The sequence below is a fragment of the Nelumbo nucifera genome, chromosome 6 (genome assembly GCF_055504915.1).
Source record: "Nelumbo nucifera cultivar China Antique chromosome 6, China Antique-T2T, whole genome shotgun sequence".
Taxonomy (NCBI): Eukaryota; Viridiplantae; Streptophyta; class Magnoliopsida; order Proteales; family Nelumbonaceae; genus Nelumbo; species Nelumbo nucifera.
Window position 1 is genome coordinate 59,209,819 of NC_142654.1, and position 23,870 is coordinate 59,233,688.

General features: G+C 38.1%; 1 protein-coding gene across 1 annotated transcript in view; it reads right to left on the reverse strand.

The window, feature by feature from the left end:
- The window catches only part of LOC104604212 (tRNA synthetase class II (D, K and N) family protein), a 30,710-nt gene extending 7,058 nt beyond the window's left edge, over positions 1–23,652 (reverse strand). Inside the window, exons 1-13 of the mRNA XM_010268471.3 lie at positions 23,079–23,652; positions 22,781–22,924; positions 21,661–21,770; positions 19,412–19,523; positions 19,173–19,244; positions 8,190–8,281; positions 7,767–7,887; positions 7,521–7,643; positions 3,463–3,658; positions 3,198–3,385; positions 3,026–3,097; positions 2,297–2,395; positions 2,088–2,168 (exon numbers count right to left, since the gene is read on the reverse strand). Of these exons, the coding sequence (XP_010266773.1) occupies positions 2,088–2,168; positions 2,297–2,395; positions 3,026–3,097; positions 3,198–3,385; positions 3,463–3,658; positions 7,521–7,643; positions 7,767–7,887; positions 8,190–8,281; positions 19,173–19,244; positions 19,412–19,523; positions 21,661–21,770; positions 22,781–22,924; positions 23,079–23,432 (1,764 nt within the window). The 5' untranslated portion in view covers positions 23,433–23,652. The remainder of the gene's footprint in view (positions 1–2,087; positions 2,169–2,296; positions 2,396–3,025; positions 3,098–3,197; positions 3,386–3,462; positions 3,659–7,520; positions 7,644–7,766; positions 7,888–8,189; positions 8,282–19,172; positions 19,245–19,411; positions 19,524–21,660; positions 21,771–22,780; positions 22,925–23,078) is intronic.
- Positions 23,653–23,870: the final 218 nt, after the last annotated feature.

Below are 23,870 nucleotides of genomic sequence, written 5' to 3' on the forward strand. Positions count from 1 at the left end.
AGATTATGGCCTTTCTTCAAGGTTTGAAGCTGGCCAAGCAATGGGGAATTCAAAATTTTGAGGTGTAGGGAGACTCCAAAACTGTTCAAAGGATGGCTGCAACAAGAGATATTTTTTGCTTAGCAAGGGAAGCCACAGTACTTTTCAATTGGACAAAGTGGTCAGCCAATGGTTTCGGTGATACTTTGGCAAAGCAGGACCCTTGGGGGGAACCTTTTCTTTGGGCTGTGTTGTAAACCTTGAGATACAATATGTGGTCAACACTCATGCTGTGAGTGGTTGACATTGTATGCTTTTATATATTGTTTTATTAAAAGTTACCGTTTCCAATCGAGAAAAAAAAAAAAAAAAAGATGATCAGGGTACAAAAACCCTTTCTCTGTCCCCAAATTGACGTATACTCTGTAAAGCCAATAGGGAGAGTTATTATCACCTACCGATCTCTTGTCCTTTTGTTGCAGGCATTTAGGATTGGCTTTTTTCTTTGTTTGGATGCAAATAGAACTTGCTGACGGAGGTAAACAGGCTTTTTGATCCAGCTACCTTTCTGTAGCCTATAAGAAGGGGCAGAATCATGTGGAGGTGTACAATGGCAGCTTTGATCTGGTCTATCTGGGAAGAGAAGAATGCTAGATTTTTTTTTTTTTTTTGGATTAGGAAAGAAATCAGATCGCTTTGAAGGGCAGTTCTGTTTGGGCACCTCCCCAAGAATATATTAAATTAAATTTTGATGGTGCAGCCAATTCAACACAGGCACTTTTGGACAAGTCAGAGTTATTGAAGGAGACTCCAAACTAGTAGTGGAATGGTTAAAGAAATCGGATTCTGTAAATTGGAACAGGGATGAGATAAATGTTGAGATTGGGCTGATAACACTTGCTTTTTGTTTATAGAGTTTAGTTTAGAGTTATTGGGCCCAAGGCCCATTAGTTTATGTTTTGTTAAGAGTGCTTTCTTATGTTTTTTAGTAGTAGCCAACTTACTAAGGGTATACTTGTTATTGTATTCAGATTTTTTTATGAGTATATAAGATAATGAAAGGGGCAGCCAGATCTGATTTTGGCTTTCTCCCATTCTTTTCAATTTCTCTCTTCTTTTCTCTGCAGAATCTTCTTCTCTCTCTATTTTCTATCACAGGTTTCAAATCAGATTGGAGTTCTGCACTTTCTACTATAAAGAAGCTTAAATGGCTAACTAACAGAATGACCTCGAGGATTCAATGGGTTAGAAGATTGGCTAATATTATTGCAGGTACTCTAGCCAAGCAAGGGATAAATATGGATTATTTGTACTGGGCTATTTGTAATTTGATTTGTGGTCTAAATGCTTTAAATATGTGACAGGTTGCATCCCACTCCTCTCCTTGGGATGCTTGTACTGCATCTATATATTGCTATCTTTCTAATAAAATTTTAAAGTTATTTATCAGAAAAAAAAAAGAAACACATCAAGAGATAACCCAAAGTAACCACAATTGGTACCTTGGATCAATAATCCATAACAAGAAAAATTAAAGTGGTTGTTGCCCATAGAATTAGAACATCAAGAATTGAATCAAAAGTAGAAAACTTAAGAGAAGGTTGTAAGAGGGGACTATCAAAGTTAACAGTCCAACTTTCCAGTAGTAGCTGCAGATTCAATTTTTCTCAATCCAACCATTGGATTGAACTGAATTTTGGATATTGAAGTTCAAGGAATGCAAAAGAGACCATTAAATATCAGGCTGATCAGACAAATGGATGGTCTTCATCAAACTGCCTTTCAATTTCTGGACATTGAGAATTGTCAACAATGGTCAGTAGTCAAAGTCGAAGTTTGACCACATAACCTTACCTGCTGAGTTATCCATGAATCTAGTAACTTCTGTTAAAGTTTTATTTATTTTAGTTTAGTAGTTAGTGAGTTCAAATTAAACTTTTAGTTGTGAGGAAAACGTGTATTGTAGGGAATAAAGCTTCAGTATCCATATATCGCATGAAGCAAGTAAAAAACATATTAGTATATATTTAATGTGATGGAAAATGACAAATCTGTAGCAATCATTAAAGAAGTACTTAACCAGAGTACAAAGAGCTGAAAGGCCTCACCTGTTTAGGGGTGATACCAACCATTTCGAAGACCTTTTCTTGGAGCTCACGCTTATGTATTCTAAGACTCCCTCCACCAATCTGATAATGTCACAGGAACATGACAAAGCACATACAACTTAAAAATTTTCTATTGTCAAGATGAGCTTTTAAGAGCAGCTTGGGTATCAGGTTTTGAGCAAAACATTGACAGAGATACAGATAAATACCTCTACTCCATTGTAGACCATGTCATAAGCCAAAGCACGGGCAGTAGAAAGGTCTTGCAGGTCATCAGGGTTTGGTGCAGTGAAAGGATGGTGCAAGGCCTGCATCAATTACAAATCATATCATGAGCCGAACCAGGAGCATCAATTAGGTCTTTCATCCCAAGAATCCATGTAAACACATAAATGTGAAAATTCATGGCAGCAGTCATCATTCCAAAAAAGTAATAAAATTGCTTGATTTGGAGCTACTTTCCATTCTTGTTTTTGGCGAGACACCAGCTGAAGATAACCATCCTAAGAAAAACTAAGTAGTTCTTTTCCCATAAACCAATGAGGAATCCAGTCATTTTAACACAGTATTTCTGAATTCTGATGATGAGGAAAGATAAAAAAAAAGAAAGAAAAAGGATAGCATCATTTTGTTCAGTGGTATTAGTACGACTCATTTTCCAGAAGCCCTGCAATGGTGGAAGTCAATGGTATTGCACATCAAATAGATTATTTTAACTTCATGAGGAAATAAATTGATCAAAATAAATACTTCATGAGGAAATAATTTAGCAAGACAGTCTGTGGCATGGTCCATATTGAATGCCTAAAATAGTAAGAACCAAATTCATCAACCAGGCATTGTGAAAATTTCTGAATCAGGGACTACATTTGTCCACAAAAGGTGAGATTTAAAATGAATTTGGCTAAACTTCCAGAAAAGGGAACTGAAAAACGCACCTCAAGCCTCTGCTCAGTGCTGTTCCACTCAAACATTGGAAAATCGGTTACCCACAGAATTGAATGTGCTGACTAGACATCACATATCAAACAACCAACTCATATTAGAGAGAGAGAGAGAAAGAATGTGAATCAAATGAATCTCAATTACAAAGGTCATCTAGCAACTTACATGGTCAATCAACCCCAGCTCATGGCCCAAGAAAGTTCTAAGCCGGTCAAGGGTCTTATTAACTGATGTGTGATGGCCAACAGCAAACAAGATAAGATCACCTGATCTCGCAGAGCATTGCCTCAGCAGTTCCTCTCTATTTTTGGAATCTAAACTCGATGCCAAAGCAGGAATCCCCTCAATCTCTCCTAAATGAGATTTGAACATGTTAAAGTGTGGAAGTCACATTCATAAAAAGAGAAAAAGAAGAGGATATCTCTTTTACCATCATCCAAGACCCTAAGGAAGGGCAAACCCTTTGCTCCTGATTTGATTGCTTCATTGTAGATTTCACCTTTCTTGAGAGCAGTGTTTGAAAATCTTTTTGCGCCCGAAGGAACACACAGTGCCTTGATAATACCACCACTTGCTAAGCTATCAGCAAAAACCTTGAAGGTGGAATCTGAGAAAATAACAGAGACCTGCATTTTCGTATTAACAAAAAATTTTGAGGAACATGTATCCAAAAGGAATGTACTTAAGAACACTAAATTCATTATTTCCTAGTGCTTGTTTAGCCATAAAGCAGTGGCAAGGTCCTAGAGGTGGCAACACTATACAGCCACACCACATGGTAAACCTCCTTTTGCACATCATGCTCCAGTTCAACCACCCTGCTAGTATTCTATGGTTAACATCCTCTTTAATTTCTCCATCTTCATGGATGATTGAGGTAGATGCAATCCAGCCACACCCCATAGTTAGCCTCCCTCTTTCACCCATGGCAGAAATATCTTTTTCCTTAGATGCCAGACCTCCATCAGGGTGGTAGAACATATCTTTTAGCCATCATGACAATACCTATGCTAATCCCCCAATCTTTTTACTTGCTATTCATAGTTTGGTTTGTCTATAGTTTGTTGTCACCCAAGTGTTTAATAATACTTAAGAATTTCTGGAGTTCCATTGCGAGTTTCCTAGTATTCTTTAAAGGTGGCCACTTCTAACCCAACCCATCCAGTTACACCTCACCCAAACCCACCAGTTTACTTTGCAGGTTGGAAATGGATCGAATCATCCATTGGGAAGATTTAAATGGATTGGACTAGGTAATGTCAATCACACTAACTCAGTTTATAGACATTTTTTTCTACTGGATAGTGGTTAATGAGCTTGACTGATGGAATTATTACAATAAACAAGAAATGAAATCAGAAGATTTATTTGGTTTCAGAAATAAGAAACTATAAATACTGTGGGTTCAAAGATCAGCCAACAGTTTCGCTGATGGGTTAGCAAAACAAAGGATGACTGGTCAGCAGCTGTTTTGGCCTTTTGGGCTCAATTTTAACAAGTTCATTTTGGGAGAGATGGCAGGGGCTATGCTCAACATTTCTATTTGAATTTGTAATCTCACAACCTCATGTTGTACTTGACTTTTCTTATTTAACCTGTTTTTTGTTGCCAATAATAAAAGAATTATTCCTTGTACAGATGTGGTGGTCCCAATCAAAATAAACGAAATTGAATGTATAAGCATTACTTTTTACTGTAGAAAGAGGTCTATGGAATGGATGGCCACGATTATAGTATCAATTTAATCTGACTTTGGATAAGGATCTATGATGATGTTGTTTATGACTAGATTATAATGCGGCATGCGGCATGTCACATTTAGATCTATAGAAGCCACCGAACTTACATACAACAGGCCTGAGCATGTTGGCAAGTTCCTTAGGGAATGATTTTCAAAAATCTTGATTAACGAGGAGATGTGCCAACCACTGGCGGTATTCTACTGCAACTGAACAACAACCGGCAGTTTTCTGATAAGGAAAAGATGATGTGACAATTAGTAGCAATCAGATAAAAAACCTTCAAGTTTGATTCAACTTTGTTTAACCAAGATGGCATACTAGTGGTGACTGAGAGAGGAATAGGTGCTTGGTCGAGAATCTCACTGACTGTAGAGGAGACAACATGGATGGGAGACTTTCTTTGAGAGGCGATAAAAGATCAAAAACGGATCGTAAAGGAACATAAGCACACTCGCAGAGGGAAGGTGTTACTCATTCAACTAAATGAAAATAGATGGGGAAGATCCTTGTTACATTCTTTGGTAGCCACCTCTTCTCCTTTCCCAGTCAAGGAAATTTGGTACTCTCCCATTCCCCCTAAAGTCGGTATTTTCTGTTGGGAAGTGTTTCGTAGTTGCATTAATACCTATGATCGATTTCAAAGAAAAAGACCAAATTGGTGTTTGTCCCCTAACTGGTGTGTCCTGTGTAAGTTGAATGGTGAAACTGCACTTCATCTTCTAATATTTTGCCCTTTTGTTAGCTTTATTTGGAATTGGTTTGTTGCCCTCTTTGGTTGCAGGTGGTCTTCTCCTGACAGGCTGGATGGCTTGTTTAGCCCTACTAGCATTAGTTGCACTAAAAGGAAAGGTAGGATCCTGTGGAGGTGTACTAGAGCAGCACTATTGTGGACTGTTTGGGAGGAGAGAAATGCAAGAATATTTGAAAGAGAAAAAGCAAGGAAGCCTTGATTGAAACAATAATATTGAAAGTGGCATACTCAGCAAAAAACATGGAGTTATTGCTGCCTCTTCATCTACAAGACAGAAATCTGTTGAGACATGGTCTCCCCCATTAGATGGCTGGACGAAGCTGAACTTGGATGGGAGTTGTGTGGGTAATCCGGGTCCCTCAGGCATGGGGGGCCATTAGAGATGTTGATGGAAACATCATTGCTCTATTCTCCGGTCCTGTGGGACAGGGTGATGTGGCAAGATCAGAGTTTCTGGCTGCAGTATATGGGGTTGAAAAGGCAAAAGAGCTGGGTATTAGCAGACTGATCATCGAGGAAGACTTGAAAACTGTGATAAAATGGCTGCAGAAGGGAGGGGGTGACATGACAGTTGAGAAATGAACTCAGAAGATTTAAATGGTTCTCAAAGGACATGTCAATTCGTGTGAGATGGGTGAGGAGAATCGCCAACAGCTTGGCGGATAGATGCTAAGAAAGGGGAACAAAGAATACATCTGTTCTGGGCTCAGCTGGAAATTTTATTCATTGAGATAAAAGAACATTATGTACAAAACTTGCTACCTAACACCCTCTGTTTTTGTAAGGAAATTTGACTACATGGTGACTCCCAGTACAATTTTTCCTGTTAACCCCTTTCCTAGCAAGTGAGACCACTACAATATTTTCTGCTATACATGTAAGTCCATAGTAGCCCAAATTGGGCTCTACCCATTTAATTCAAAATTTTCTTGATCCTTCTCCAATGCACCAAATCTTCTACTCTTTTAAATTACATGTACATATATATCCCAAGGATATTTTCTTCCCCTAGGTAAAATCTATCCACATGAACAAAATTCTGAACTTTGGCCATTATAGACTACATTTTCTTTTAACTCAAATATAACTTTTGACATCAATCTGCAATTTTTTGGAATAGTAACTTTCTATATTTTTAACAAAAAAAAAAAAACTTTTCATATGCATCATATCTTTTATAATAAAATAAAAGTTAATCAGTTCATCTATGTAGTTAACTATAAGTAAAAAAGAAGCATGCCTAGTCAGTGTTATAAAAAAAGGTTGTATCATAGAAAATAATACTGCACATAATATATTTGCCCATTCCAAGTATTAGAATTAAATATAACAGCAAAAAAACATCTTAGGCATGGAAAATGCCTTGAGGTTTTTTTATTGGATTTACTCTTTGGGGATATCCGTATATACTATGCCATAGAATCTCTTGCATTATTTAGAATCAATCAGAAAGAGATATCCCAGCATACCAAATACAAGAAACAGCAATGAACTAGCCTACCATAGAAAACTTGCAACTGATATTATGAATGAAGCATAACAAGTTTGACATTACCCCAAAAGCATACAAGGTTAGAAAATGAGTGTGGAACTCTGAAGAAATTAGGGTTGTGTTCTACAGTAAATATAATAAATTCTAAATCCACCTTATTTGTCGAAGGATGACATTTTTGATAAGCAATCAAAAGCATTTCATATATAAATTCTAAAAGCATTTCATATATATATATATATATATATGTAGGGAGGGAAAAAGACCAGAGGTTAACACAAGATCCTTGTATTATATCCCGCTATACACCCAGTGTTCTGTAGTTTCCTTCATTCCAGATTGACCAACAAATGAAAAAGGGACCATGTAAATTGGCTTGAGTAGAAGGATCTTGTGCATATGTTTTGCAAATAGATCATATAATAAGCATGTTTTGCACAAGTAGAAAATCCATTAGAATCTTAACAGTAAATATATTAGATGCATCGAGGAAGAGGCTTTACATCTTTCAATTCAAGAGCAAAACGAAGATCTGGCTTGTCTGATCCATATCGACTCATTGCTTCAGCATAAGTAAGCCTAGGAAAAGGGATTGGAAGCTGGATACCTTTAATCTCTTGAAATATCTGAAATATATAAATTTTCAAATTAGGCCTCATTAAGTAGAAAAACCAAGGGATCTGCAAAGATCTGGCAAACATTAGACTGATGCAAATTTCAGAGGGAAAAAGTAAATGAAAGGTAATTACATGTCTTATCAAATCTTCATTAAGCCTTAGCATGTCTTCTATAGGAGTAAAAGCCAATTCCATATCTAGCTGTGTGAATTCAGGCTGTCTATCTGCTCTTAGATCTTCATCTCGGAAACATCTGCAGAAAGACAAAGCAAAAAATAATGAACTTTAGCACATACTTAATAGGGATTATGTGATCACAGCTCAAAAGAAATGATAATGTCATTCCTTCTGAAAACATGTGTTCTCTTTATTCAATTTGAAGTTAGAGCATTTCCCAAACTATGGTTGAAGGAAAGCAGAGAATATTTTTACTGGTTCATTCCTTCATGGTCATCCCACACAGAAAATCATTCTGCTACATGCAGTGATATAGCCAGAATCTAAAACAACATGTACTGGAGAGCTAAAGAGAAGCCTCCCATAACAAAAGATTACCTTGCTATCTGATAATACTTGTCAAACCCAGAGACCATCAACATTTGTTTATACAACTGTGGACTTTGGGGTAGAGCATAGAACATTCCTGGCTTCAAAACACATAAAAGTAGATCAGACCAGCAAGATACATATTTTTATGACTAAATTGACAAAATAACTACATAACCAAAGAGGAAGAGTTTACATCATTCAAATGTAAACCCTTCTTTGGTTAATAAATAGTTATTTTGTTAATTTGGTCATCAAAAAATATCCCTTAATAAAAGATCTCAGTTGAAATTTCAATAATTCAATTGTATACAGTTTCATGTGGATTAAGCATACATAAAAGAGCCATCCCCTAATGCTTGTCCCAGCTATCCAGAGTCTTGGAAGGAGTTGACTGGATAAAGACTTAACCTTCAGAATTTTATTGCAAGAAGTGGCCATTTTCAGACTCAAAGCCCATATTCTCACACTTATCAGCCTATGACTTCACCATTGCACCAAGTAATGGCCCTTCGATCAAGCATACATCTATGAATCAATATTATAGCAACCCTTCCACAAAGGAAGATGGGATCTTCCCGTGCTTGGGATGCTGATGCTGAAATGGAAATTTGGGGTTCTAATCCAATAAAGTAGACTGTTTATTCAAGTGTCAAGGATGAGGAGGCAGTGAAGAATTGCAATTGACATATGCATTGAGCATAAAAGCAAGGATTTTGATCACAAAGAATACATGAGATGAAAATATATGAAATGTAATCATGTTTTCCCTTTTTTATTGATAAATTATTTTAAATTTTATTATTGATAAATGATTTTAAATTTTATTAAGGCTGAAAGTATAATCATTACAAGCATCCCTTAGAGAGGCACGAGATGCTACCTCTCTATAAACAAAACAAAAAACATTGCAAGTGAGCCCAAAACAAAGACAGCCTATTCACCCCTTGCTTGGTTAGAGTATCCGCTAGCCTATTTACCAATCTCCTCAGCCATTGTATCCTAAGGTTCATATTCTTGGTGATCCATTTGAATTTTTTTATCTCACCCCTATATCACCATATTACAGACTCTGGATCCTTTAGCCAACCCACTACCAATTTTAAGTCCACTTCAATCACCACATTGGCTATATTCAATTCATTAGCAATCTGTACTCCCTGTAAAGCCACAAGCAGTTCTGCCTTGAGAGAATCCCCAAACCCCACTGGGCCAGAAAACAAGGCTATCAATTTACCTTCCATATCTCACAAAACCCCTCCTATACCAGCAGGTCCTGGATTACCCCTGCTACTCCCATCAAAATTCAACTTCACATAGCCTTCAGATGGAGCGGAGGTTACCATACAACACTTGCTCTTTCCTTTCTTGAAGAACTTCTTGCAACTACTTCCCAGTTCCTCCAAATATCATCAGGGGAAAACTGAGAAAACAGGTCCAAAGATTTGAACCAGTGGATCACCCTAATCAACACACAATCCCTTATCTCTTGCTTCTTTCCTTCTCAAAGAATATTCCCACATTTCTCCTCTTCCAGATTGTCCAAACCAAGGCTGCTCTAACACACCTCCACATTATTCTCCCTTCTTTTTTGGCCATGTACACATAGAAGGATCAAACAGCACGTTAGCCTTCATTGGTAAGGACCACCTGCACCCAAAAAGGAAACAAACCAATTCCAGACATCTGCAATAAAGAAACGGGATATTAGTAAATGAAAGCAACTCCCATTATCAAATATGTACGAAACACACCAGTTTGGAGAGAGACATAAATTGGGTCTCCTCTTCTGTAGCATTTCCAAAGTATTGATCTTTCCATGAACTACTTCCCAACAGAAAGCTCTTATTTTAGTGGAATGGGTTTGCACCAAAACTCTTTCAAGGGAAACAAAGGAGAAGGCAAAGAATTACAAAGAGACTTGAAAAAAGAAGCACATGAAAACAAACCCTTAGGGTGAGGGTCCCAAATATGCTTATCTGGATTAGCAAGGTCAAGACATGCATTTTGAAGTAATTGAAGCAAATCTAGACAACTCAATTCATCATCCCTTAACCCTCTACAAAAGCCAAAGTCTCGATTATAATCCACTGGGAGGAAAGGAGGAACAATGAAATTTGAAATACATTCATTTTTGCAAAAAGAAACTGAGTATGTGCGTGGGAAGAGATCCTTTAGAGGGTAAGAACCAACCCAAACATCCTCCCAAATTTTAATAAATCCCCTTGTTGGGTTGGGCCGATTTCTAGTTATTGGGCCCAGTTGTTTCGTTCTTATTTTAAGTTGTTAAGTTAGGAAGTTGTTAGGCCTTAGGCCCATTAGCTTATGTTTTTAAGTTGTGACTGTTCAGCTACTTTAGTAGCCACCCTACTAAGGGCATTCTTGTAATCTTTCATTCTTTTAAGTTAAGTATAAAATATAATGAGGGGTTGGCGACTAGAACTAATTAAATTCTGGTTAACATCCCACTCTTCCTTTCCTCTCTTTTCTTCTCTACTGCCGAAACTCTTCATCTTCTTTTTCTTTCTCTTCACAAGGAAATCATCCCGATTTACAAACAGTGATTTCTACTTGGTATTAGAGCAAGGCCGAAGGTTCCTTAAGCTGTTTACTCATGCAGCCCTAGATCGGCTGACTGCATGGTGATTTAAGAGGCTGATCAAAGATCTCAGGTAAGCCCAGTTTTTGGATTTCTTGGTGAATCTGTTTTGCCATGTAGCTGGTCTAGGGTTTCTCATCAAAATCAGGAAAAACTGGAGAAAGGGGGAGAGTCCTATTTCTGTTGGACTCTTCAATTTTGACCTAGGAAGTGGCGCCCTAATTTTTTAGGGTTCCTTGGAGTTTTCTGTAGAGGGTGGTACAAATCCTGCCTGATTTGGAGGTTTCTAGAGAGAGCGGCTGCCTCTTCTCTCTCCTCTCCCGTCCCGCAGAAAAGGAATCTTTTGTGGGAGGACCATCTAGGGCACCAGAAAGGTGCCGTTGGTTCCAAAAGTGTTTCATCTGATCTTCTTGCATATTACAGTAATTTTCTTTGCACCTTTTGAGAAGTATGGATGGTCACGGAGTTGAAAACAAGCTCGGGAATGAAATAGGACCAGTGGGAGGAGGTGTTAGAGACCTTTTCGAGGCTGGGACCATTACTACAGTTAAGTTGGATGGTTCGAATTACTTAGAATGGTCACAATCTACAAAGATGGCCATTGGTGCTCGTGGGATGTTAGGGTATATCACTGGTGAAGAAGTGTAACCCGAAACTAACAGCTCCCGGTGGGTACGGGAGAACTATATGATGATGAATTGGCTAGTAATTCCATGCTGCCCCATGTAAGTAAAAACTTTTTATGGGCAAATACAACTAAGGAAATATGGGATGGGGTTGCAGAAACCTATTCATAGAAGGAGAATGTTGCTAGGACTTATCAATTGAGAAATCAGATTATTGCTACAAGGCAAGGAGATAGACCTATTGCAGTTTACTTTTCAATCCTTAAAACCCTGTGGCAAGAGATTGACCATTTAGAGACATTTGCTTGGGAAACCACTAAGGATGCAGCTGCCTACCAGAAACACCAAGAGAAGTATAGGGTGTTTGAATTTCTTGCATGACCTTAATCCCGAGTATGATATTGCAAGACAACACATTCTTTCCTGGGACAGTGTTACCCTCTCCCAGGCATATGCCTTTGTGTCAAGGGAGGAGAGCAGGAGAGATGTGATGATGAAAAATTCTGGTTTTAATCAGTCAGCCATGGTTAGCGTTGTGAGACCTAAACAAGGTGGAGACCAGGGTGGCAATGAAATCAAGAAGGAAGACAGAAAGGATTTGATCTGTGACTACTGTAAGAAGCCTAAACACACAAGAGATACTTGCTGGAAGCTTCATCCACATCTTGTGCCGAATAGACTCAAAAATACGAAGGGAAATGCTCACATGGCAGTCACTGGTGACATTCCGGCCCCTCCTACTATAGCTGCTCTGGAGTTTGTTGCAGCTGCTGCAGTAAGGGCTGAACTTGAGAGGTATGGGCAGTTTCTAAACCAGCGGGATACAGCCAATTCTAGTTCAGCAATAGGCGGACAGCAAGGTACAGGTGGTTCTAGTGGAGTTCATTCTACTTCCTTTGCTCACATAGGTAATTCACATGCCACTGCAAATTATGTTTCTACTTCAGGTAAGGAGGGACCCCCTTGGATTATAGATTCTGGAGCCTCAGAACACATGACCCGTAGCTCCACTATTTTTTCCTTTTACCAGCTATGTTCTGGCAAAGACAAGGTCTCCACAGCTGATGGATCTCATGTTCCCATTGCTGGGAAGGGGTCTATCAAGCTTAGTGATTCCATTTCCCTTCCCTCGGTCCTTCATGTTCCCAGATTGAGCACTAATTTGTTATATGTTAGTAGTTTGATTAAGAACCTGAACTGTTCAGTAATTTTTTCTCCTGGTCATTGTATCTTGCAGGATTTGGATTCAAAGAGGACAATTGAGAGTGTTCGTGAAGTGAATGGATCTACCTCCTAGATGTGCTTCCTCCTCATCAGAGTCATCATGTCAGCAGGGATAGTGAGTCAGGGTCTGTGGGTCAGATTATGCTTTGGCATAATCGTTTGGGTCATTTGCCTTTTTCTTCTTTGAGTCTTTTGTTTCCAAAGATATTTGATTCTGTTAGTTTGTCAAGTCTAGAGTGTGAGGGTTGTCAACTTGGAAAGCATTGTAGACATTCCTTTAAAGCCAGTAATAAAAGGTTTTCTTCTTCTTTTGATGTTATTCATTCTGATGTGTGGGAACCTTATCATGTTCCTTCTATGGGTGGTTACCGATATTTTCTCTTATTTGTGGATGATTTCTCTCGATATTCTTGGGTTTACTTGATGAGATCCCGAGATGAGGTACCATCCTTGGTAAGGCAATTTCATCAGATGGTGCTAACACAGTTTGGAACATGAATAAAGGTGTTCGGATCTGACAATGCCAGGGAATATTTTGAAAAACACCTTGCTTCATATCTGTCAGAATATGGTGTTGTCCATCAGAGCAGTTGTTCCTACAATCCACAGCAGAATGGTGTTGCAAAAAGGAAGAACAGACACATGCTGAGATTGCAAGAAGCATGATGATCACATCTACGGTTCCAGTTCGATTTTGGGGTGATGCAGTTCTTACAGTAGTGTATTTGATTAACAGGGTGCCTTCTCGTATACTTGGATTCAGCACCCCATTCAGTCTCCTTTTTCCTAAGGGGGAGATGTTTCATATTCCTCTCAGGGTGTTTGGGTGTGTCTGCTTTGCACATATCCTTGGTCCTCACCACTCGAAGCTTGACCCGAAGGCAAAGAAGTGTGTCTTCCTTGGATATGCAGAAAATCAGAAAGGGTATTGTTGCTATGATCCAGTCCCTAGGAGTCGGTATGTTACTATGGATGTCACGTTTTTTTGAGTCCACATACTTCTTCTCGAAGAATTCTTCTCAGGGGGAGTGTTTTGGGGAAGTGAGTGAGCAATCTATCCCTCTCACAGTTCCAGTCCCTATGTCCACTCTTGTGCCTGATCCTCCTGTGTCACCTACCTTACCACCTCCCTTGCGTCCTACTTCTCAACGTTACTCATGACAGAGACTTCACATGGAGGTTGATTCCATTGCAGTAGAACTCACACCACTTCCTGTCGGTTCCTTGGAGACTCCAGATTCAACTGACACGGATTCAGGTATTCCTCTTGATCCCTCTATTGTTTCAGTTCCCATTGATTCTACTAATCCCGTTACAGATAACCTGGACCTTCTTATTGCCCTCACAGTACTTGTCCTACAGTGGACTTTCTCCTTCCTATCATGCCTTTCTTTCCTCTCTTGACTTTGTGTCTATACCCAAGGGTTTCAGTGAGGCTCTCTCCAAACCTGAGTGGAAGACAACTATGCAGGAAGAGATGGAAGCTTTAATTAAGAATCAAAAATGGGAGATTGTGGACCTACCAGAGGACAAGGAGACTGTTGGATGCAAATGGGTTTACACAGTAAAATATAAGGCAGATGGAAGTATAGAAAGGTACAAGGCCAAACTTGTTGCAAAAGGGTACACACAGACCTATGGCATTGATTACTTAGAGACATTTGCACCTGTTGCAAAGATGAACTCTGTTTGGATACTTCTTTCTCTTGCTGCCACATACTCTTGGCCCCTGTTTCAGCTTGATGTGAAGAATGCTTTCCTAAATGGGGATCTGCAAGAGGAAGTGTATATGGATCTTCCTACTGGCTTCTACAGTGATGCTGAAAAGGGAAAGGTATGCAGGCTTAAGAAGACACTTTATGGCTTGAAACAATCTCCCAGAGCATGGTTTGACAGGTTCAAGAAGGCCTTTGTTGCTTTTGGCTACACTCAGACTCAATCCGATCATACCTTGTTTGTGAAACAAAGGGGATCCTTGGTGTCAGTCCTAATTGTTTATGTGGATGATATTGTTGTCACAGGGAATGACCCAAGTGAGATTGATTGTTTGAAAAAGAATCTACACAAAGAATTTGAAATTAAGGATCTTGGAAAACTTAGATACTTCTTAGGCATTGAAGTTGCAAGATCAAAACATGGAATTTTTATCTCTCAGAGGAAGTATGTCTTGGATCTTCTTCAAGAAACAGGGAAGCTTGGAACAAAGGCAATCAGTACTCCTATTGATCAGAATCACAGAATTAATGCATCAGAAGGTGAGCCAGTAAAGGACATTGGGAGATATCAGAGACTTATGGGGCAGTTGCTATACTTGTGTATGACAAGACCAGACATTTCCTATGTAGTAAGTGTGGTAAGTCAATACATGCCTGCTCCACGAGTCCAGCATTGGGAGGCTGTTGACAGGATTCTTGCTTATCTGAAGGGACACCCGGGTAGAGGCATATTGTTTGTTGATCGTGGACAGTTGAAACTAGAAGCTTATACACCCGGGTAGAATGCCCTATTAAGGGCATTCTTGTAATCTTTCATTCTTTTAAGTATAAAATATAATGAGGGGTTGGCGGTCAGAACTAATTCAATTTTGGTTAACATCCCACTCTTCCTTTCCTCTCTTTTCTTCTCTACTGTTGAAATTCTTCATCTTCTTTTTTTGTCTCTTCACAAGGAAATGATCCTGATTTACAAACAGTGATTTCTACTCCCCTGAACAAGCATCATACCTAACAAACCAGAGGAGAAGAGGCAGAATACCATGAATAGCTTTCTACAGGGACGCTAAGGCTCTGTTTGATTTGCTAGAAAGAGGTGGGAAAGATGGAGTATTCCTAAAATATTCCACTTTCCCACGTTTGTTTTGTGAGACACACGAAAATGGGATGGGTAAATAGGGGGATGCACTTTCTCAAAAATTAGGATTTGGGGTCGCACAAAACAGTGCAACCCCGGTGAGAAAATAAAGGGAAAGAGTATCGGGCTTGCTTGTTAAAAGAGTTTGTTGTCTGTCTTCTCCACTTCCTATGCTGCAATCACAATGGGCCTGGCTGCCATGGTTTCCGACAACCAATGCCAATGCTCTCTCTCTCTCTCTCTCTCTCTTCAGTGTTTGATTTCCTTCTACCATTTTACTTCGATTGAGATATAACCTATTTTTTCTTGAAAAAACATAGCTCTTTTCTTCTCTTCAACTCTCCATCTCTTATTCTATGTTATCTCCCCTATCTACTACATGGATATTACTGTTATCCTAATACAATGATTTCCACCAAATGTTTCCAAACACCATTATCGTTCCTTCGATTAAAATTGTGATTTTCATAAATTATTTCCAAATGCACTCAACTCATTCTGATAATTAATTATTTTCAGAATTTATCAAACTATAGAACAAATAGATGCCCTTCAATTGTAACAGATACAATGTTCAAAGCCCAGAAACCAATAAACGAATCCCAACTTTGGCAAGCCATTAGTGTTGAAGCCCAGCTTTAAATCTCCTCTAAACTTGAAAAATTGCAATCACCCACCATATGTTCGACCAAACTCCCTGTCAAACACCTTCGCTTGGAACAGTCTCATCCAAGCCCATGTCACCAGTCATGATCCCTATCATCTAATTTGGAGCCTATGGGCACTTGAAATCACTACAGGAAGAAAAAGAATTTATGAATCATGATACTGTAGGACAAAGTGGGTTAAAGTGCCTTCTCACAAATGCTATTTCATGGATAGCAATGGTCCGTTGTTATGTGAAAAATTATGGATTCAATGAGAGTTTGAAACTTTTTAGAGGGACAATTGATTTTTGGAGCTAAATAGTTTTATTTTCAATCTGATTTATGTCATGTTTTCTCTCAATAATTTTCTCATAAACCAAATGATGGAAAATGAAAACTTCACACTTTCTCATCCCATCCCATCCCATCCTTTCCCATCCCACAAACCAAACAGAGCCTAAGGTAGCCTGGTTAGAAACACCTGGATCCCAGTCATTCCCCAACCTACCATGTATAGCAGCTATTACTTCATGCCATAGCCTATCCCAGTCCCGTGGCCATCTCCACAACCATTTTCCTAGCAAGGCCAAGTTCTTTTTATCCACGTTTCCAACACCCAGGCCTCCTTCTAAACTTTTACACACAACCTCCCATTTAACTAAATGTTTTTTCCCTTCTCCCGACTCCCATAAAAAGTCCCTCATCAATTTCTCAATCTTTTAACCTTGCAAATAAGAAAGATACATTTTTACCTTGCACGGGAAAAGCTATAGACTCAACTACGTGAAAACACATTACTGATTTGAAGAATATCTGCTGGACAAAACCAAATGAATTGTGAGGTTTGCAACAACAGCTCCTGGTATGAGAATTGGTTTATTGGTCTTTGGCTTATTGACGGTGGAGAACCCAAGAAAAATCAATAAATAATTTGGGTTGGTTGGTCTGGATGGTAAGTGGAACAGAAATGTTATGAATGGTTCTATCCAGGAAAACATTGTCTATTTGGGGTGTCTATATGGGGTGGACTACATTAATCCTGTTCCACCATTCCACTCTATCAGTGCCATTTCAATTTCTATGGGACCTCAAATTATTGCTTACTACTTTAATTCATTTCTAATCCTAATATCCTATATTTTCTAGGTTTTCCACTAATCCATCTAAATATTTGCATTGCATCCCTACTATACCCATTTTTTGGACATATTGCTTCTTGACTACCCCAAACTCTATTCCATACAACATTGCTAGTTTTGTATCCATTATAAAATTTTTCCTTTTCGCCCAATTGGTATTTTCTGATTACACAGAAGTCAAGATACATATTCCCATTCACCCATCACACTCTAATTCTATGAAAAGACATCTTTCTCAATCTCTCCCTTGTTAGTAATTATCAAAATAAGGAAAGAGGCCATCTTGAGTTATCTTGTGATCTCTAATCAACATTTTAAAAGGCGAAGAGGTGTACACCTCAAGGCAAGGTGGCACCAATATCGTCCTGCCTCTCTAGCCTCAACTCTGACATGGTGTACGCCTTTAAGCCTTAAGCCTCGCTCAATAGGAGGCATGAAACGAGAGAGAGAGAGAGAGAGAGAGAGAGAGAGAGAGAGAGAGAGCTTGGTCTTCATTTGACAATAGCAAGCAATTGATAGGGAGCATGCAAAATAGAATAAAGAGCTTCCATCCCACTTCTCTGAATCTCTGTAGACTAGAAAACAGAAAAGGGAGCTTCACCCCCTTCTCTGCAGATTCCAAAATAGATTAAGTTCCAATCATCTTCTTTCGATCTTTTTAGCTTGGAAAATAGAACAGGGGCTTCACCCCCTTAATGATGTTGAAGGTTACTCTGTCAAGTGATGTGTTCCAGTACTGTGATAGAATTTGTGTAAGGAAATTTGGTAGGTAGGCTTTAGTTGGGTTTCCTGTTTTAACTGGATATTCATGGGCTTCTCCATTTTTGTCTATAAGACAAAACAGGGGCTCAAACATGGATTTATATAATTTAATGAGGCATTTGAGCTTGTTATGATTGAAACGATGGTCTACTGTTCCTAAAACAATACAGGTTATGGAGGCAAGCTAAACAAATTGGTATCTAAAAATGTATAAAAAATTATTTGAACAAAAAATGGATGATTCATTCAATTCCATCGTAGAGACATTTTCTTGGAGAATACATGTAATAACATATTTTTGATGATGAGAAAATTGTATATGCTTCCCTCAAGTATATTATAAGATCATTTTAATTGCTTAATTTATATAGCAAATTAGCAATACTTTTTATTTACTTTGAGGCTTATGCCTCAAAACGCCTTGAGGCCTACGTCTTGCCTCTGCCTTCAGCGTTTTAAAACCTTGTCTCTAATTCTAGTCATACATTGATTTCCGCTTCTATTACTATCAAGTTTACATTGCATATATTCTGTTTTAGTACCAATTATCTTAAAACCTCTTGACTATGAAGCATATCTCCACATTCAACAAATCTGATTTTGTACTTAATCCCACTCTAATTTCATCACTTAATGTTATGTCAATAGCATACAATACACACCATGTAACCTCCTCTTGAATAAGGTTATTCAATGAAGTACCATTGTACCTGAAATCTCCAACATCTCAACCCCAAGTATTCAAACACTACTCATTGCACCATTATACATGTCCTACATTAGGTCCATTTACATATTTGGTACTCTTTATATTTATTTATAAGTGATAAAAATTTCATTGACGCAAAAATTTTACAGAATGTATCAGCAAGCAAAAGAAAATGTATATATTTGGATTGGGACCTAACCTCCAGTATTTTACCACAAAGTGGCCACTCTAAGATTCAAAACCATGTTCTCATGATTGTCAACTTGAAATTTTACCATTGCACCAAGCAATGGCCCCTAATCTCCAGTTTCAATGTGTATAGAAAAACAGTTTAACTAGGATTAGGAAGCTTGTTGATGCTGCTACTACACCAAATACTAGAAACAAATTAAGGCAAAATTCTAGAGTAAATGACAAGCGTATATAACTCAAATACCTGAACTCGTGCAGGAACAAGATAATCCCGAGCACCTTCAGGAGTAGATCTAGAGAGTAGTGGAGTGTCAATCTACCTTACAACAACGAAAGAGTCAGTATGAAAACTAAGTATACAAGAAGTAGGGAGTCAGTCACAAGCCACAGGAAGAAGACAGCAAGTATATTGCATTAGAAGATGCAATAATACAGTCTCCATTTCCATACTATATACTACTTAAAGTCAAGCATGTATAATACCTCTGTAAAACAACATACATCCTCTAGATATCGCCTGATGAGTTTGACCACCTTATGTCGCAACATCAGATTGGAATACATCTGCTGCCGGCGTAAATCAAGGTATCGATATCTAGGATCAGATGCCAAAATGTGTTCAATGAATAGAAGTTTGCAGACTATAGACACAAACTGGAAAGAAAGAGAAAAAAACATTTAAACAAGACTTTTTTTTGGAAATTAAGCTTTTACAGAAGCTTTACTTTTTTTTATGCAATACTAAAAACAAGAACAAAAGACAGACTTCAAGAGTGCTGGTACAAAATTTCATTGGCAAAGTCAGACATTGAAGCAGAAAGTCACTCCAAGCAGCAGTACGCTTCAACCACAAGTATTAACAAGCAAGTAAATAAGAGAAAATAGAAGAGAAAGCAAGAGAGGGTGGGCTTGGTACAACAGTTGGGTTGCTTCATTGTGACCTGAGTGACCAGGGTTCAAAACTTGAAAACAGCCTCTCAGTGTCTGCAGGGGTAAGGCTGTGTATATCTGTCCCTCCCCATACCCCACATTGGCAGGGGCCGCCCTTAGAAGAGGAAGCAAAAATAATTTCTAATTTTGAAGCAAAAATAATTTCTAATTTTCTACTATAGCTGTAGGCAGTAGGCAATGGTAGAAAGTAGAGAAAACTTATTTAAGAAAAATAGAAATGTAACTGTACGATAAGAGTACTCTAAACTTTCAATTATAATGATTCTAAATATGAAGGCTCAGATCTCCCTTCACAAACTACAATTTAGATTCAAAAACTGATCCAAAACAAATTCTATATCTAAAACTAAGACAAACCCATAAGTAGCTTCTTCAACCCTAGGAAAAGGAGAGGCAAAGCATTGTTGAAGTGCACTACGGCTGCCCTTTTATGGTCCATTTGTGAAGAAAGAATTTCTTGACCATTTAGGGATGAGAAGCACTCAAAAGAAGCATTGGTCAAAATATAATACTCAGTTGCCAACTGGGTCAAAGTAACTCCACTTTTCAAGCATTTTCCTGTGGAGGACATAATTGGAGGATGGAAACGGATTGCAGACTCTCAAACAATGCATTGTTATGCTGTTGGTCTCCACCACTTTGAATAAAAGTTAACTTTGATGGCTATGGCTTGGGCAACCTAGAACCATCATATGCGGGGAGAGTCTTCAGAAATCATGAAGGAGCAATTTTAGCCATCTACTCCAGTCCTATAGGCCAAGGTAACTCAGTAAAATCAGAATTACTGGCATTGTTACATGGACTGAGGCTAGGGAAACCTCTTAACTAAACTTTTTTTTTGAGAGAGAATGGTAAAGCATTTCATTAAAAATCAAAACAAATAGACAGACCTTGCCCAATAAGGCACTGGAGAAGGCAAGTATAAACTTTGTACATCCAAAAAACAAAAAACCACTATTCATCAAATCATACAAAAACTGTTACTAGATGGCTAAAGCATAGCCTGGATAATAGTACTATAGACACAATATAAGGGAAATAAGATGTTTAGCAAGAGAGATAATAACCAGATCTATATGGACCCAGGGATCAGCAAATGGCTTGGCTGGTACCCTATAAAGATAAGGGGTAAACAGGGTTCAAATGTACTGGGGAACCATCTAATTGGATTCATGGTAAGAAATGTAAACAAAGGAAAAGAATAGTAGGATCTGCTACTTGCATAGCATGGGAAGTGCAAGTCACCAATCTCCTTGTATATAATGATTCTTTCTCCACAACTTGATAGAATTTCTTAAAAGTTATCCATCAAAAAAGAAAAGAAAAAAAAAAGGGGGCAAACCCATAAAAGCACTCAAATAAGACTTAGGCTCCTAAAATAACTCTGACAACACTACTAATTCTACTAAAACTAGCTCAATATGAAGAAAAATTACTAAAAATATAAGTCAAAATCTACTATAATTGTACAGAGAATACTGCAAATATAAAGTCCAAAAAATACTATATATAGCAATTTTGTTTTTACTAAGTAAATTTATAGAAAATTGCTACCTAACACTGTTCCTAAGACACAAACAAACTAGAAAATAAATTTAAAAACTCAAAAATACTAAGGTCCAAATCATCCAAATATTATAAAAATGCCACTCGTTCAAGAATATGAGAATTTTTTATTTCCTTTTCTGTGGTTTCTTTCCTAGGTTTCATGTTTAATTAGACATTAACTACAGCCTACACATAGAAGAAATGCTTTTGAGAAGTGTATCTGAATGAGTTACCTCAACCGAATCTCCTCTTTGACAGATTCCTTTGCATCATCCACAGTAGTAACCAAAAAGGGCAGCTTAGATCTCACAGAATTCAATACTTGAACATTCTCTGCTGCTACCTGGCATGATTTTCAACTACATGGTTAGTGAAAACCTTAAATGGATGACGTTAAGTAACCAAAGTACAAAATGTTTTCAAATTTTAGAGCACCGGCTGACAAGTGACACTGTCAGAGTTTAAGTTCACCCAAACTGTTATAATGGGTTTATTGTTGTATTTCTTTGTCTCTAATATCATTTTTGAATGTTGATATTAAAGAGAAAACTTTATCATGAAAGATTCCATTTAAGTTATTGCAGTGCATTTGAATCCATAAACTTTGTCTCTAAGATCATTCTTTATTCTGGGATTTACCTTGATAAGCATTGATTTTAGAAATTGTTCTGTTTTTGCTAAATTTGTAATGGGTCAAAAAATTAAGTTTTAACAAGGTTTTAAGAATCATAAGAGAGTCGGTCAGGGGAGAGAGAGAGAGTCAGAGTTGTAGTACGTTTGTAATTTTGTTTTATTGGAGGTAAGGTATTCCATGTGTGATCTATAAATATAGGACCATTCTTTACAATTTAAATTGGTTTTTAAAAATGAAATATGGTCTAAATACCGATTATTCAAATGAAGAAGCAAAAATGTCAAATTAAAAAGTATCAACTAATATAGATTTTAACTGTCCTACTTGAGTCCAATCCATAAACTCACATAAAAAACACAACCTTTTTTCCTTTTGCTGGAAAACTGTCTTTTTAACTGGGAAAATTGTAAGTCCCATATTAATTACAGAAACAATAATTTCATCTTATGCTGATTTTTTTCCATATAAAATGATGGATAAATAGAGCTTTGCCCATAGAAAAGGCAGGAGTGTTACTAAAATTTTACAGATTGAAAAGTTTTCCACGCATTTTATGGGGAAATAAAAAGAGTCAATGAAAAAAGAAACTAAAAAAAAAAAAAACACATTTTTCACTATTCTCCTCTCCTTAGTCACTGTTAAAGTATAAAATTGAAAAAAAGAAAAGCACTATTTGCCCGGAAGGTGTAGTAATAGAAACAAATATGAAGATAAAATACCTCTATCATGCCAGTTTTCATCTTCTTATTGAAAGACTCGCTTGGTCGAGACCGAACAACACCATCCACAGCGATCACATACTCAAGACCCAACTTGTTAATAATGGAATGAGAATCGGGGAACTGACTAGGAAGTGTCGTAATCTGCAAAACACAAATGCCAGATTATCAGATAACTATATAATAGGAAAATAAATGCAAAAAAAAAAAACATAGATTATGCATAAAAGGGAGGGGAAAAAAACAAGAGAGATGCACATAAGGCCTCCAAAGGCAACCGGAGGAATGAGAGAACTACCTGAATAATCCCGGTATGGTCTCTAAGATTTATAAACGTAAGGCCTCCATGAATTCTGTGAAGCGCGACCCACCCACAGAGCCGAACGCGTTTCCCCACGTCGTCAACAGATAAATCTCCACAATATGCAGTTCTGCTGACCCATTCGAGAGTATCCTTGACGGGTAAAACTGGTTTGGAATCAGAAACAAGGGTTTCGACTGGAGGAGAAGCAGAAGAAATAACGGAAATCCTTCTCTTGGTCGGTTTTATAAGCTTGAATTTCAGATGATTTCGGTAAAAAGGCAATGATATGAACGCGAAAGGCTTGGAGCGTTGAAGAACGACGGGAAAGGCGCGCAGAATCAAAGACATTATGTTGTTACGAACGGTATTTTTGATGGGAGCTCAAGCTCGGTAGCACGTAGCTGAAGCTCCCTTTCAGAGTTGGACTTTATCTCAGAGGGAAAGAGCTTGTGAGTGAGGACTGAAGGGTTTGATTTTGTAATTGTAATCCATGTATACACCAGCTATTCTAGCATCGGGTGCAAGTCGGGCGGGCTGGGCCGGATTTAAGTTCAACCAACTGACGAGTGACGAAGGCCTTGGATTGGGCTGGGGTTTGTCAATCACTCAATCAGCCAACACTAAAATGCCCGGGCCTTAGGTGGGCCCAGTTCGAGTTAGAATAAGGTAGGGCCCGGTTCGGGCTATCTAAAAAGTCCACACTTTTGGGCAAAGGCTTAGCTTGAGGATCTAAAACCTAATCCCAATTCATTTAAAATTGAAGGGTAGATCAATCCTGGTTCTGTT